General features: G+C 35.6%; 2 protein-coding genes across 3 annotated transcripts in view; one reads left to right on the forward strand and one right to left on the reverse strand.

Annotated features, from left to right (window-relative positions):
- Window positions 1-262: 262 nt before the first annotated feature.
- Window positions 263-12135, reverse strand: LOC128181032 (uncharacterized). 2 transcript variants are annotated; one of them, XM_052849286.1, is made up of 12 exons: window positions 11887-12135; window positions 11172-11555; window positions 10163-10310; window positions 9632-9731; window positions 8792-8911; window positions 8284-8340; window positions 7850-8017; window positions 6314-6590; window positions 3401-5156; window positions 2624-3305; window positions 2134-2289; window positions 263-744 (listed from the first exon to the last, which is right to left on the reverse strand). In XM_052849286.1, exons 2-12 carry the CDS (start codon window positions 11530-11532, stop codon window positions 580-582), a joined length of 3990 nt encoding a protein of 1329 aa, XP_052705246.1. In that variant the 5' UTR covers window positions 11533-11555; window positions 11887-12135; the 3' UTR covers window positions 263-579. The 2 variants fall into 2 exon arrangements, with proteins under 2 accessions (XP_052705246.1, XP_052705245.1); XM_052849285.1 differs by having other exon boundaries at window positions 6275-6590.
- A 278-nt stretch (window positions 12136-12413) lies between these two features.
- Window positions 12414-15804, forward strand: part of LOC128182192 (DNA-directed RNA polymerase II subunit RPB1-like) — a 36975-nt gene continuing 33584 nt past the window's right edge. The window contains exons 1-9 of the mRNA XM_052850796.1: window positions 12414-12601; window positions 13043-13312; window positions 13429-13593; window positions 13879-14160; window positions 14403-14564; window positions 14715-14935; window positions 15059-15191; window positions 15417-15541; window positions 15742-15804. The exon at window positions 15742-15804 is cut by the window's right edge and continues 148 nt beyond it. Of these exons, the coding sequence (XP_052706756.1) occupies window positions 12521-12601; window positions 13043-13312; window positions 13429-13593; window positions 13879-14160; window positions 14403-14564; window positions 14715-14935; window positions 15059-15191; window positions 15417-15541; window positions 15742-15804 (1502 nt within the window). The 5' untranslated portion in view covers window positions 12414-12520. The remainder of the gene's footprint in view (window positions 12602-13042; window positions 13313-13428; window positions 13594-13878; window positions 14161-14402; window positions 14565-14714; window positions 14936-15058; window positions 15192-15416; window positions 15542-15741) is intronic.

Below are 15804 nucleotides of genomic sequence, written 5' to 3' on the forward strand. Positions count from 1 at the left end.
ATAAATTATGGATAAGGATTAAGGACTGATGAAAAAGGCCACCTGAGTTGCTCAGGTTACCTCATTATATGTACATGTGTGGGGTCGTCTATGCAGCAATCAGTTGGCATTTGATCATAAACTGAAACATAATTAGAATATCAGGATTTTCACCTCTTTCCCTACAGGAACTTTTATTCTCTGCAATATATCTGCAATGTAATGACATATCATTCGCCTCATAATTTCCTCCCTAACTGTCCATCATAATAAACAGTAATAATTTATCCACTGGTGCAAACATTTATTGATCAACAATTGCTTGTAAGTTTCTAACATGTACATAAAATAAAAAACAATTAATACTAAGGGAATTCCTTCTCATTTTTTTGTCTCTAAAATTACAGCACTATCTCTTCACTTGACTCACATAACTACACAACTTAAGTATGAAAAGAAAACATAAAAAAAAAATGGACATAAATTTAAAACACTGAAACAATTTCAGAATTTGGAAATCTAAAGCATGTTGGACTACATGTAAATCAAACAATATTTGCAAAGATGTCCCCTAAAAGCATGTTGGTGTCTAGGCGTAAATCATGCAATGTCTGCAAAGGTGTCATCCTTCAGAATGAGCTGGAACAGATCCGGACGCTCCCTCCTTGGACAGTTCTGGCAGGTCATACAGTACATCCGGATCACCTGCATCAGCTGTTTGACGCCCCACTTCTTGTCCTTTATCGCCGACACAACCTCCTCAAGCTGGTAAAACAAAGCAATTTAGACCTTTTATTCACAAAACAATGTACTGTGGAGTACCTAAATGTGCAGGAGTCAATTATTGATGGATTATCAATGCTTAAAAAGGTTTATTGGGACGCAATTATATTGATCCATGTATAATGAATAGAATGTTTTACATACTTAATGTGGGATGCTAGTTTGTAAATTATAATTCTTGATACTTTTCAAAAGGCCATTCCTTTCATAAATTTTATCCAGTGATGTATGCTGAAAATGTATGCACATTTCAATTACATGCACATAATGTAAAATTAGTTGCTTATATACATAATGTTTTATAATATGAAGTCATGTGGCATAAGAACACACAGTGTAATATCAAAAATTTATTACATGAGTGATATCCATCGCATATGTGATAAAAAAATATTTCAAGTACAATGTCTATTAAACACTCGTGTAAAATTTTATAGTATAATGATTTTCCATAAGTATGTACAATGTACATGTAGCTTTAGGCAGATGATTGATGTAATGTAGAATGAAAAAGTAACAAAATAATTTAGTTGAAAAGTGTAGAAATATAATTGTGAAGCATTCTTATTTTTTCATTAATTGACAAAAATATGTTAGAAGAAATGATTCTTTAATCTTCAAGGAACTTTTTTCTCTGTGTATTGTTGTTGACATCTTGTAGTTAACATGTGCTGTGCAGCTCACAATGATAATGTTTGCAGAAAAGCTGAGGTTTTACAAAAGTTGTGGTAAAACATGTGATAAGAAGAATCCCTCATGATTTGCGATGGTATATAATATTTATCCAACTCGTTGTGTGTTTTCTATCCCTTCGTCAAGGCTCGGGGATGGAAAACTCACAACTCGTTGGATAAAAATCATATACCATCGCAAATCCTGAGAGATCCTATTTAAATCTTTTTTCAACATGAAATATAACCTGTATGATAGCCTTATTATGAAATAAGAAGAAATACTTCTCCAACCTGATTTGATCCATTCTACTTCAATAAGATCTGTGTGATTAAATGTAGTGAAACATCCGTCTTTCTAACCTATGCATACATGTATCTTGTAATGAAATGTAGAGAAATCTCTCTTCGCTTCTATGATTTTTTTTGTGACTAAATGTCCATCTTACCCCTAATGATGAAACTTGATGAAATGTCTGTTTAACCTGTGTGATATTCATGTCATATGTGTAGTAGAAAAGTAAAGAAATGTAATCATCCCCTTGATGATGAAGAATCTGTGATGAAATGCGGCAAAATGTCAGTCTCACCATACGAAATCCTCGTGATGAAATGTATAATCTCACCTGTATGAGTTCCTCGTGATGAAATGTATAATCTCACCTGTATGAGTTCCTCGTGATGAAATGTATAATCTCACCTGTATGAGTTCCTCGTGATGAAATGTGTAGTAGATAAGGTGAGGTACACCTGCGTAGGAGGCGGCCACCCACTGTAGTAAACACTTAAGGTGGACATCCCCCCTGAAAGCTCCACAACCCCAGTTCCCTGTGGCAATAGGGCGGCCACTGTCTTTCTGTAAATAAATAAAACCCTAACGTTTTATTGGTGTATATCTAAAATGCCTTCTTTTTGTTCTTTATGGGCATTCCATTTTAACTGATACCAATTTAAAATACAATATCATGTTTTTATTTTGGCTTTTTTTTCCAAATTAAAAAGTCTATTTTTATACATGCACTGTCACATGTAAACAAGTTTCTAATTTAAACATTTGTAAGTTTTAGAAATATGCTTCAATCCTTCAAAACTTTTTCTTTGCATAAATCTTTAAGAAAAACATAAAGTTATGCTGTTGGGCCTTTAATATCAAAATCAAACTGCACATACAACAAATTTAATATCACTACCTTTTTGAAGCATTCCATTTCTCTAATGATGAACTTCACTGCAGTCTCCAGAACCCTCTTGGCCACCTCGTCGGCAAACTCCTCAACTTTGTGGCATTGCACATCCAAAGCATCACTGTACTCCTCTGTAGAGCAGGACTCGGTGTCTGATGAAATCTCGGCGCGTTGTCGACTTCTGATTTTGTCAGACACCACAGACATGGCTTCCTCGAGGAATAGACTAGACAGGCGATCAGCCAGATTGAGGAGATCATTTGGAATAGGGGATGATGTTGTGAATGGTGCATCTCTTGGTGAAAATCTGGAATCCAGCGAGCCTCTTAACACGGTTTCTATCGACTCAAGGACGATGCCTTGAGCAAGTCTGTCGGCGAAATCTGACACAGTTTCCTGGAACATCTCTGTGAAATACATGGACTGTTGGACCCTTCCTGCAGATGTTACTCTACTTCCTGTGCTTTTCTTTCTCTTCTGCTTGATACTGGAACTTTTGGTGGAAGACCTACCAAAACTTGTGGACAGGAGCTCTTCTTCAAAGCTTGAAAGCATCGGGTCCTTAAATCCACTTTTACTACTGTGGAATGATGTGGACGACCCGCTAAGACTGCGGTTTGATGTTGAGGACATTGGAATATGTAGTGTTGGGATTTTGCACTCAGTTTTCATCAGTTCTTCAGCAAATCTGGCAAAAAAATACATATACATATATTACCCTTACCTGCACATTAACTACCGTAAACATGCGTTTAAGCAAAAAAAAAAAATTCTTTAATCTACCTGGAGAGTGTCGGATCTTTGAATCCACATGATCCTTTCCTTTCCCGCAAATCTTCAATAGCCCATCTTCTATCGAACTCTCTGACATAATCAACAAGATCATCTTCTGTACAGCTTTTGGATTTCTCTGTGTAGCGGCGGACCCCCTGTTGGTTGTCTTCCACCAGCTGTCTGGCTGCCTGGTTAGACAACTTCATAGGTTCGCTGCTGCGTCTGGCGTAGCTGGAACCATTGGGGACTCCAGAGCTCTGCTGGACCTCAATGAATGCATTGGTGAGTAGGTCTCTGGGTAGGGAAGAGGCGCAGCAGTTAATATCACTGGGACTTGATATGTCTTCATAAGATTCTCCGCGCAAAATCTCGCCGGGATGAATCAAATTGTTCCCTTTCACAATGAGGGTCTTCTCTGGCTGATACCCTGATGCACTGAACTTTAGTGCAGACCCTTCAAATGTCTCACCAGTTTCTTTCTGAAGATCTTTTAAAGCATCTGCAAACCCAGACAACACAATGTTCTCTGCAATATGACTATAAGCACCACTGAGATTGTTACTTTGCGAGACATCATCTGTCACAAGTAAGGTTGGTACAGAAAATGAGTCCTGGCTGTTGGATGATTCTGACATGGCCCTTGCAACAATGTCATGATCATTTTTGTTCAAAATAACGGTGTCATGGAACTGCACATTTTTGGGAGATTTGGAAGGACTTGAGGACAGCTCCCATCGCTTACCAAGACTGTTGCTCAAAAGAGACATGTTATCGTCTTTTTCGCTGGAGGAGTCTGTGACACCATTGGACAAGTTGAGTTCTTCGTCTCCTGTCGTTCTGCTCTGGGATTGAGGAGGAGTCCACCTCCCCTGAACTATTTGTACAGCACTATGTATGGCAGAGTCCACTAGGTTGACCGCAGCGATTCTCAATTCTGCTTCATCCACCAATGGATAATTATCTTCAACAATGCTCCCTGGGTAAAAGCCGCCCATATATGTATCACAATTGTTCATATCACAGTTTTCATCGGAATCAGAGTCAACAGATTCTGCTCTATCCAGTGGAATGTCTAGAAGTGAAGATTTCTGCTTGGGGCATTTTTCAGAAGTCAAATTGGAAAGTGTAGAGAAAGCTGAGGGAAATAAATTACTGATGAAATTGTCTGCAAATTTTTGAGCAGCCAACTCTAGAACAGTGGATGTAGAATAATTGGTCCTCTGAGTGCTGTCTTCCATGTCTGGTTTATGCGCAATTGGCCTCATAATGCAAACTTGTGGTAGCCCATCATTAAAGTTCTGAACAGCACTGTGGGCAGCCAAGGCAGTGCTTTCTTGTATAAGCAATGTGGCTAAACTATTGGCGAAATCACAAATAAACGGACATCCCTCCTCTTCTGCAATAGTCTTCCGTATAATCGATTGGTCCCTTCGTTGATAATTATCATAATACTCTTCCAGCTCTGAGCTAAAATCAGAACTGTACCTCGTGCTACAACTGCTACGCCTGGATCCGATGTCACTTAAGTTTGAGCTCCGCCTCCTGAATCGGCTCAACCAATCCTGGCAGTCCAGGTCGGCTTGTTCTAGGCTCTCATCAAGCTCTTCTTGTCTCTGTGAAGTGGATGAGGCGGATGAGGTCGGATCATCCAAAGTAGATCGGCTGTCGGATCTCTCGTATCCATGGCTGCTGCATACTTCCTGTATGGCTGAGTACAGAATCCTGGTCACCAGACCATCCACCATTTTATAAATCTCGGGCATCTCTGTCAAAGAAAAACACACCACTTTATCATATAATGTTCACAAATCAAATAGTTAGGCACAATGCAAATGATTTATAAATTATATGCTTTGATGATTATGTCAAAGTGATCCAATCATTTCTCAATTCAACTATCTGTTTAGAATATGAATTATAAGTCATAAATCCATACAACTCTTTTCTACTTTGTTACTGTTAGTATACATGCTAATAAATTACAGCTATGGGCGACAACAGTCAGTTAATACATGTGTATAATACTATATAGTAACAAGGATAATTTCATACACATTATAGTGGTTCAGAAATCAATGAGGTTCTCTCACCAAAATGAACAGAGGAGTTCAGCTGAGTTCAGTAAAATAAACAGGTATACATGTATCTACTGGTACTACTGGTCAAATAATTGAAAGGTTGGTGGGAATGAAAGGGGGAGGCTCATGCAAAATATACTAGTATTTACATATTTAAAAAATTTCTTAACATTACACACCAATATTACTAGAATTGGTCAAGTGTTCGGTTAATACGATTATATCATGAGTAGTAACTCAAGCAAGATGTTAACTTTATTTCCATGGATATTTGTTAGTACTTAGTCTTTACTTAAAGGGGCATGTTCATGATTTTGGTCAAATTCTATTTTTCTGTTTTTATTATTTACAATGCTTTAGGAATGCATTTCTTATGATCAAATGAAATTTGAGAGTCAGTCGTAGATACACAATTCTTTATCATGTAGACATGTTTTTGTTTACATAGGTTCAATATACCTGTAAAAAAATCTTTATCAAGCTGATTAATCTATCTTCTTATACATTTTAAGCATAAATAAACAATTCCTAACGTTTAACACATTCATTTTAGGTCTAAAACTTGAATTTTTACTTCAACATTCAAAATGTGAAAAAAAGCTTTGTTTACATAGCAAAGAATTGTAAGCTCTGTAACTTGCTTATAACTCAACGAATGACACTCAAATTTTGGTTGCCTATTAAAAACGCCTTACTAAAGTATTGTAAACATCGAAATCGGAAAAATAAAATTTGACCAAAATCATGACCACGCTCCTTTAATAAGCATAGTTTTCTCTATTTACTAAAAGTTACAAATGACTACCTGATGCACAGTTTACAACATCACTGTTTCCATCTTCACCTTCTGAGGCTGTAATGTACTCCTCACTGTCAGCCTTCAGCAAATCAACATGCCCGTTACAACCAAACTCTGTCCCACTGTAAGAATGTTTCGACTTCTCTGATTGGTGTCTTGTCGTTGCAGAGCTTTTCTTGACCTTTGCACTGAAGCCTACAAAGGCTTTGTTGAGGTCTCGCAGGAAGTGGCTGTCCTGGTACTGTTTGGAGGGGGAACCACTCCGATAGGAAAGAGCATCAATGGCACATAAAGTGTTCTCTAATACTCCATTTTCATCAAACTGTAAAGCAAAGCTTATTACTTTAATATATTTTGAATTAATTTGATACAATTCTGAAATATTATAATAAGATGAAGTATCTTACTCTATGAAATATCTAGATTATATGCAATAGCTATTTGATGAAATTTTTTTCGTTCTTTTTATTAATAAAATCTAGGGGATTTTTTTAACAAAAGTTAGAAAAAGTTTATTTTTAAGGCAAAGGATTCCTTCGATAAAGCCATTTCTCATTTTGCATTCTGTAAATTATAATCTTGTTACATAGGTTCATGTATTTTCTTTAAAAGACACACACAAAAGAAAAAGATTTCAAAAGAAAAGTGTGGGTCTGAAAGCTAGTCAACGAGTAGAATGTCAACAAACTTTAGGTTACCTTCTTGCACCTGTCGAAGGATTAATACTTTTACATGTACTATAAAGCTGAGTTACCCAAATTTTTATAAGAAACATCTAAGAATGAGGTACAATAAATGTTAGAATCCCACAACTAGTCTAGCATTCACTATCTCACCATGGGCAAACTCACTGAACTTCTCTAGGTTTCATGAATATTCAAATATTTTTATTCCACCAATGAGAAAGTTAAATTCTTTTCTTTAAGGCAGTATGAATTAGAGACTATATCATGAAATCAAACTGTTTTTCTTTCATGTCTTAGCATTTGCTGAATTGGTGAAAACTCACAAAGTAAAAAGAGGAATATTTTTGGACATTAAATATTCTTGAAAACTGAGAAGAGTTCACCAAGTTGGCAGATGATCACGAAAAGTACGCTAGACTGGCCCTGGGCTTCTGACAATGCTGCATTTCTTTATTGTGTTTTATAGGCATAACTTCATTTTATATGATAACCTTATTGTAAGACAACTTTTCTGGAGGTATACAGTAATTAACTTTGAGGGTTTTTCAGCCAAAACCCTGTAAGTCAAGATTTTAAGAGACTTTTGTTGAAATTACGGTGAAATAGAAAATTAATTTAAATGTTAGATGAAATTGACATCAGTTCTATTTCAGACAACAACCATGTATATTACTTCTTAGTAAGACTTCATAGAATTGTACATATACTGTACATGTATTCAATACTTACTATGTACATCCATATCTCTAGAACAATTAATATTTTGTAAGCTTTTAAGTAATTTATGAGGACAAAATGCACTCAATATATTTAGTATATTTTTCAAAATTCATTCTCCAAGAGAGAGAAAAAGAGTGTTCGTTAGGGACTGTTAAAAACAAATTCTTCTTATTACCTGAGCCATATCCTTATAATCTCCAACGTAGGTCAAACTTTCTCCATAACCACTGGTCTCCGAGAACTGCTCATAGCCCTGTACGATGATGGCCTCGTTGTCGTCCATACACTCCATAAACAACATGGCAGCTATCAGCTCCGGACACACGGTGAACCGGATTTCCTCCTGAACCAGAAATAAGACACAATTTATGGGGAGCGGAATGGACTGAAGAAACCCTTGGCTAGCTAAGATGTCAAAGGGGAAAAAAAGGGAAAACAGTGGCAGTCTTCTCAATTGATTCATACTAGAAAGATTTATTACTGGAATCCTTCAAATTGGTTGGTTTGTTTGTTTCTTGGGGGTTCAGGGGGTCGGGGTGGGGGTTCTATTACTGAGTCAATACAAACTGTTATAATTCTACAGCAGTTGGTTGTCTATTCATTTCTTACCTGAACTCTTCCCCTTCCTAGCACACCTCCACCTATGAATCTGTTAGCAAAATCCACCTAAAATATATCAGTCATGGCAATGAAAACTTTGTACGTGTAATTGCAGCTCTTCTTCTGCTAATTGCAATCAGCAGAAACAATACTGTTGCCATTTTCACAACAAATTTTAAGAAAATTTGTCGAAAACTTTTAAAATTAACATAAGAATCCTGTTGTGGGAACTGATCTCTGAGCTAATTTCCATTGAAAATTAACTAACATGTCCATGCAATGTTCACATGCCCATATATACCTACAAACTGACTAGCCCAATAGTATTTTTGTATTCATCTTTGTGAACACTTTACCATGCCATGCAAATTAATTTCCTGATCTGCTGGTCAATAGAAAACCTGACAAAAATTCTACACATTTTTACTTTTGCAAGTGGCCATTTTAAAGTACCATTGAAAATTTCAAAAGCTATACTTATTTAATATTCCTGTAACATCTGTGCATCAATTCTTACCTCAATTGCCTCTGGCACTGAGTCTTCAATCTGCCCTTCATATCGTGTATAAAAAGGGCAAAGTTCACAGTCACTGTTAAGCCAAGAATCAAGGGTAGGTAACTCATCATAAGCTACCACCTATTCAACCAAAGAGAAAAGAAGTTAATTTAAGCCAAGATACTTGTTAACTTCAAGGTTAATTTAAGCCAAGATACTTGGCTTAAGTGTTTAGTGTTATTATTTTAGAACATGCTCTGTTCATTTAAAGGTCTAATAATCACTAAAAGAAATATATTTTACATATGAAGAAAAATCTATTTCTTATACAGCATTTTGAATATCTACATGATAACGATTTTGTTCTAGGTCACTTTTGTCATCTATGGTAAAAGTTTATTATCATAATGATTGTTTATAGAAAAACCTTGACTTATAAATTTTTATAGTTGTCTGTAATAGGAGTTAGAGGGTACATATTGCTGAGGGATGATAAGCAAAAAACACTGTTTTAGCATAGGATTTTCCTTATGTCTATCTATTTCAAAGATGCATGTCTTTCATTTAAAATCAATTTTTTTTTTTAAGATTAAGTGATGAATACAAGAACTGTCATAAAATTCTTGCTAAAGTACATAGTGGCTATGACCATTTTGACTCTGTGATATATATACCTGTATTTATGGATTACCTAAATGAAGCCCATGTGTTCATTATAAACTTGGAAAAGTAATGCCTTCTCCCTGTTGCTTACTTGAATTTCCAATTTTTTCCCCCTTTTTTACTGTTTAAAGTATTGACAGTTTTACAGCAGTAAATTGAACTGTAATTGATTGAATGCCAATGTAAATACCAACAAACCTGGCGATAGAATCGAATGTTTCCTTGATTACTGCTTGGATTGTTCCCAATTCTTTCAAAATAGTTGAGGAAACACAGAAGCTTGGCATTTTGTGATGGACTACAGAAAAAAAAGAGTACAAATATTCCAAAAAATAAACCATTCAAATTAATTTCTTCTTATCATTTAAACTGAAAAAAAAAGGTTAATTCAGAGATTAATAAAATGCCTTGCATTCAGAAATGTTTTGTTTAACCATGGAAATCCCATTAAAATAAAAGTCATATGATTGAAAAAAAAATAACAACTCAATTGTTAAATAAAAAATATTTTTTCACTCTTGATTAACATATATAAACAAGCACAATGTCGACAATCTTGGACCTTCTTTGAAAATGCTGACAACAATTTTTCTGGTATTAAACTGTGAAAATTAAAGTTGAACAAGCAACACAAAACAACACAGCATATGTTATCTCACCAACCAGGAGCTGTAAAATGTAAAACATTTCTGGAAGAATATAACAAATGTAATACTGATAGTGCCCTACCTTGGAAGATGATAGAAAAATCTGGAGAAATTAATGCTGTTCAGGTTCGTGTTGGTGTATTGCGTTGTCCTGCTTCCCTCAAACAAACACAAAAATGCTGATGCCAAAATAGATCCCACAAATTGACGACTCAGTACGAATTCTTTTCCTGATAAAATAGAAATGACTAATCCTTAATTTAAACATTTTTGTGCATTGTCAAATGTATCTTGGGGATCGCACTTGGAAACCATGGAAACAACACTGTATTAAAAACATAAAATTAAAACTTCAGTAAGCCATAAATGTTTTTTAATTCCTCAATACCCCCCCCCTAAAACTTTTCATTACAATTCAAATGTAATTTCATAGAAAATTTTCCTTGGAAAGGGGAAGGTAAGTGTCAAGGGATAGTGTACAGTATCGACCAGGCACAACTGAACACCAAAGCAGACCCCAAAAACTGACCCCTGGTCTGCTTATGGTCTGCTTTTTAAAATTTGCATCTGCTTCGAGTCTGCTGTAAGTTTACGTGCTTTAAGCTCTTGTGGTCTGCTTTACATGGTGAAATGTGAAGCAGACTCATCTTTTTTCTTACTGCCTCTAATCCCACCCCTTGTATATTCCAAATAATGTGTACAGACATTTGGTCACTTTTCAGTAGTGTCTGCTTCTGAAATCGGGGTCTGCTATTTAAGTCCGCCCTGGGTGTGCTCTGGATGAGCCTGGGTCCAGCTCTTGGTTCTCCATAGCAGACCTGAAGCAGATCCTGAGCATACACAGAAAGCAGACTTTTGTTGGGGTCTGCTTTCTGTTCGGTTGGGTCTGGTTGGTAATGTAACTTTATAAGCAAAGGGGCTCCAAGGCTATTTTTAGTAAGATTGCTATGTGAATTTAACAAGATAATTTTATGAATTCCCCGTTCCCTTAAGTTCTGCACATGAACTGAAGGTTGCATTAACTCCTTAGACTGAAATTTGCTTTCTTTCTTTATCATTTCTTACCCAAAATGCATTTCAATCAATTATACCTTGTTGTTGAGCACTTATTTGAAGAATGTCCTCATCAGATGCATACTTTTCAATCTCTAAAGCTAGGTTAATAATCTTTGGTAAAGTTGACTGAAGAATATGCAATCTTTCAACCTCTGATGCATCTTGTTGAAGAAACTTTATAAAACCGTAAAAAGTGGTGTTTTTAAAAGCAACTTCTCTGGGCTCTGTATCATCCCACGCAAGAATGTCCACAATCCGTTGATGAATCAAGGCTAATTCACAAAGATCACATGATTCTTGATTTGACAGATCTTGTAATTCTTTCAGGTGATTTTGGATGTCAGGCCAGCAGGACTTCTGAGACGGAAATACAATGCATTCACAATCATCATTCATGGTCCCTCAAACATCACTCATCCCTAAAAAAGAAAGTACACATACAGTAAAAGATGCAAGGTATAGTGACCTAATATGAAAGTAGTTGTAAAAAAAAATTTCATAGCTCAACATATATTTCAATGTAAATTCTTATCAACCAAATATCAAGCTCTGTGGGTTTATTGGATTCAAAGAGAAACCACAACAATAACTTTTGCTATATCTCAACATGTTCAACAATTTAAACAGAAAATAGTCGATTGGTTTTCGAATTAATGCAATGCCATGCTGTAAAGATTGCTCGAGCATTTCGCGCTTAGAAGCTTAGATGATCGAATAGATCATGTTTTGATAAATACACGTGTGATTTACCTCTAAAAGTTGTAATTCAGTTGCTTCATACTTGCAGAGATTATTGTAATTTTCCAGTTAGTTCGTTCTTGAAATACTAAATATACTGCATACATTTTGATAGCGAAATCTGCTTGCAATGATGAACATCATTTTAATCTGATAAGTACAATTCTCAAATTATTTTATATCATAATTTTTAATGAAGAATACAGAAATTCAGTAACACGAAGAATTTAACTTTCGGAATTGCTCTGTGTGCATCCATCGATAGAGATAAACTCCGGTGAAATCCGAAGGTAAATTACGAATTGATTTTAGATGAATTTTAAAAGAAAATGCGTTGGGTTTTTTTTTCATACAAGGAAAATAAAAATTTTATGTTTTTGATAAATTTTAATACTTTATAATTAAAATCTGTGTTAATTAAAGACAAAAATAAATTGTCTTTTTCTTTCTAATAGAAAAACATACAAATGACTCAGAAAGTTGTGAATGTGACGTCAATCCCGTGCACCTCTATCTGTAAACCCCGGATATTGTGAAAAGTATAAATAGCGAGCAGTTTTCTCAGTAGAATCCACAGCTGTGGTTCGCCATACTGTTTTGGCGAAAAGGGAAATCGCGCGTAATAGTTTTACGCCGATTGTAAACAATGGCATATACGGCTGATTCCAACGCACCTTTAAGAGATGTTAAGAAAGTACAGTTTGGGATATTAAGCCCAGATGAAATTGTACGTTTGTATAAACATAGATTTTTCACTCGGTTAAAATGTTGTTTTTGAGTGTGACACAATCATGATAATAATAAAGACGTAAGAATTATAAATAACGTAAAGCTTAGCAGTCAGGGATAATAAGTGATATTGTATATTATTATAAATAAATTAGGAAAAAATTGCTATATTTACAATAAAATCAATGATTTTATGGAAAGAATCATCATAGTTAATTATTTAGCTTTACGAAGCACATGCCAATGAACTGTGTTATAGATTTTATTATGACCAGTCCACAGTATGACATATCAGATAAACTAACCTGAATATAATTATAAAAAGATGTTGTTTTCGTAAATTAATAATAATCAAACTGTTAACCCTACTTTCTTGACTGGTCATATTTTATTCCTGGTATAAGCATCGATTAAAAAAATGATTAAATTTATATCATAGCGGCGCATGTCAGTTACTGATGGAGGGATCAGGTACTCTGAAGTCACAGAAGGTGGTCGGCCAAAGCTTGGGGGACTCATGGACCCCCGCCAAGGCACCATAGATAGGTCAGCCCGATGTCAGACTTGTGCTGGAAACATCTCGGAGTGCCCTGGACATTTTGGACACATAGAGCTGGCCAAGCCAGTCTTTCATATTGGTTTTCTGGTGAAAACCATCAAAATTCTTCGATGTGTTTGTTTCTTCTGCTCAAAGCTGCTGGTTGACCCGGTTTGTACTTTTCTGCAGTGTGGAAACTTTTGCATTTTGTATACAGCCTACATTAACTTATATACCTCTCTATGAATATCGGTTAGAAAAGTTATATTCTTAAAAAACCATTGCAGACCAATCCCAAGATCAAAGAAATACTGTCAAAGTCCAAAGCCTACCCACGTAAGAGATTGGTCGCAGTGTATGATCTGTGCAAATCTCGAAAAGTGTGTGAAGGTGGTGATGAGATGGACAATGCTAAACTTGGAGAAGAAACCCAGGAAGGAGATCAAAAGAAGGTATGGTGTATTGGAATGTATAAGATCATAACTATTATGATCAACTGAATGTAAGCCTTTTTGTAAGGAAGATATTTACATTTATGTCAGTTTTATACAAAAATTAGAAGCACTTAATTTCCTTCTTCAGTTTGGGACAATTTTAGATGATTTTCTAGACTAAAGTTTATAGAAGTGAACATCTTAGAGCTTAAGATTTGTTCTTTGAAGATTTCAGTTTATTAGTAGTGAAGTATTAATTAATTATATTGCTTTTGCATGTAATAGAATGATATTTTTTTGTAGGGACATGGAGGATGTGGAAGATACCAGCCCAAAATCAAAAGAACAGGCCTAGAGTTGATTGCTGAATGGAAAGATACAAATGAGGATTCCCAGGAAAAGAAAATTGTCTTGACGGCCGACAGGGTGCACGAAATCTTCAAGAGAATTTCTGATGATGAATGCCAGGTGTTGGGAATGGATCATAGATACTCCCGTCCTGATTGGATGATTGTCACAGTGATGCCTGTGCCACCATTGGCAGTCCGTCCCGCTGTTGTGATGTTTGGCTCGGCCAGAAATCAGGTAAAACGGTCATGTCATTATTTCGAAAAACTTTACCTAAATGTATTTCAAATCACTTTGCTTATATGTGTCAAAGACATATCAATTCAGGAATCAACATTGGAAAATTGAAGTCTTTCTAAAATATTTTGTCCTTGCTTGGTCTCTTCAAAACTTAAAAGATGACAAAGGTTCAAATTTTGTGTAAATAAATTCCATTTGCTACCTACATGTACTGTATCTATTTTCTCTCTTGTTGACAGGATGACTTGACACACAAACTGGCAGACATAATAAAAGCTAATAACCAGTTACGACGAAATGAACAAAATGGGGCTGCCTCGCACATCATCTCAGAGGATATGAAGATGCTGCAGTACCATGTAGCAACTTTTACAGATAATGAACTTCCAGGTCTACCAAAGGTAAGAGAGCATCATTTGTGCATTAGAGTTTGGCTAAGATTTTGCAGTACTCTTAACCATCCTGTATTTTCTATAAGGTGTTAAACAAACATATTTTAATTCAAATGTATTAACAGATGTTTTGGCTTACTTTGTGAAATTGTTTTTTAGGCTGTACAAAAATCTGGCCGTCCACTGAAATCTGTTAAACAGAGATTGAAAGGGAAAGAAGGTCGTGTCAGAGGCAACTTGATGGGAAAGCGTGTAGATTTCTCGGCCAGAACTGTCATTACTCCAGACCCCAATCTAAGAATTGATCAGGTTGGAGTGCCTCGCTCCATTGCACAGAATATGACATTTCCAGAACTTGTCACACCATTCAACATTGACAGGTTTGTTGAATTGATAAAGATGTACAAAAGTATATGAAATGTAAAAGTAATAGAAATTGTATATTAAGCTTACAGCAAATTGATAAGGCTGAAATTCATTTTACATGTACAATTTTTACATAGAATGCAAGAGCTTGTTAGGAGGGGAGCCAATCAGTACCCAGGGGCCAAATACATCATTCGTGACAATGGTGAAAGGATTGATCTGAGGTTTCACCCCAAAGCTAGTGATCTTCATTTGCAGATTGGTTACAAGGTTGGCATTTGTTTGAAAACAATAAACAGCTATAGTTCATGTGTAGTAACAGATATTAATATATTGTTTGACTCCAGTCTTGTCAGTTGAGTATTGATGTTATTATCATGTTTCTTGTAAAACAGTTATCGAATGCTTCCAAGCTAATTTATATTATATCAACATTAATATAAATATTAAAAGGTATATTGATATCATTTATGGACATTGATGTTTCTTTATCAGGTGGAGAGACACATGCAGGACAATGACTACATTGTGTTCAACAGACAGCCTACCCTCCACAAAATGAGTATGATGTGTCACAAGGTCAAGGTTCTTCCTTGGTCCACATTCAGGCTCAATCTCAGGTAAGCACAGAATGCTGAGAGATGTTGTTGGCTAATGCAAGAGGTGTTGTAGTTTTGGCTGAAATTTGATTGGAGGAATGGATTCCTTTTTATGAGATTCTTTTATTTATTTTGAAATAGATTAAATGAACTATTGTAAATTCAATCTGATAGTTAGAAGACCAAGAGTTCTAACGCCATCATGTCCCTTCATTTCATAGTGTAACCACTCCATACAATGCTGACTTTGATGGAGATGAGATGAACCTCCACTTGCCCCAGTC

Source organism: Crassostrea angulata, chromosome 4 (assembly GCF_025612915.1).
Source record: "Crassostrea angulata isolate pt1a10 chromosome 4, ASM2561291v2, whole genome shotgun sequence".
Lineage (NCBI taxonomy): Eukaryota > Metazoa > Mollusca > Bivalvia > Ostreida > Ostreidae > Magallana > Magallana angulata.

Coding starts and splice junctions, on each gene's coding strand:
- LOC128181032 (XM_052849285.1), bottom strand. CDS start 11,532: ATGAATGATGATTGTGAATGCATTGTATTTCCGTCTCAGAAGTCCTGC. Junction 8,341..8,791: donor CAGTGCCAGAGGCAATTGAG/GTAAGAATTGAT, acceptor GATATATTTTAG/GTGGATTTTGCTAACAGATT. Junction 6,591..7,849: donor ATTATAAGGATATGGCTCAG/GTAATAAGAAGA, acceptor TTTGCTTTACAG/TTTGATGAAAATGGAGTATT.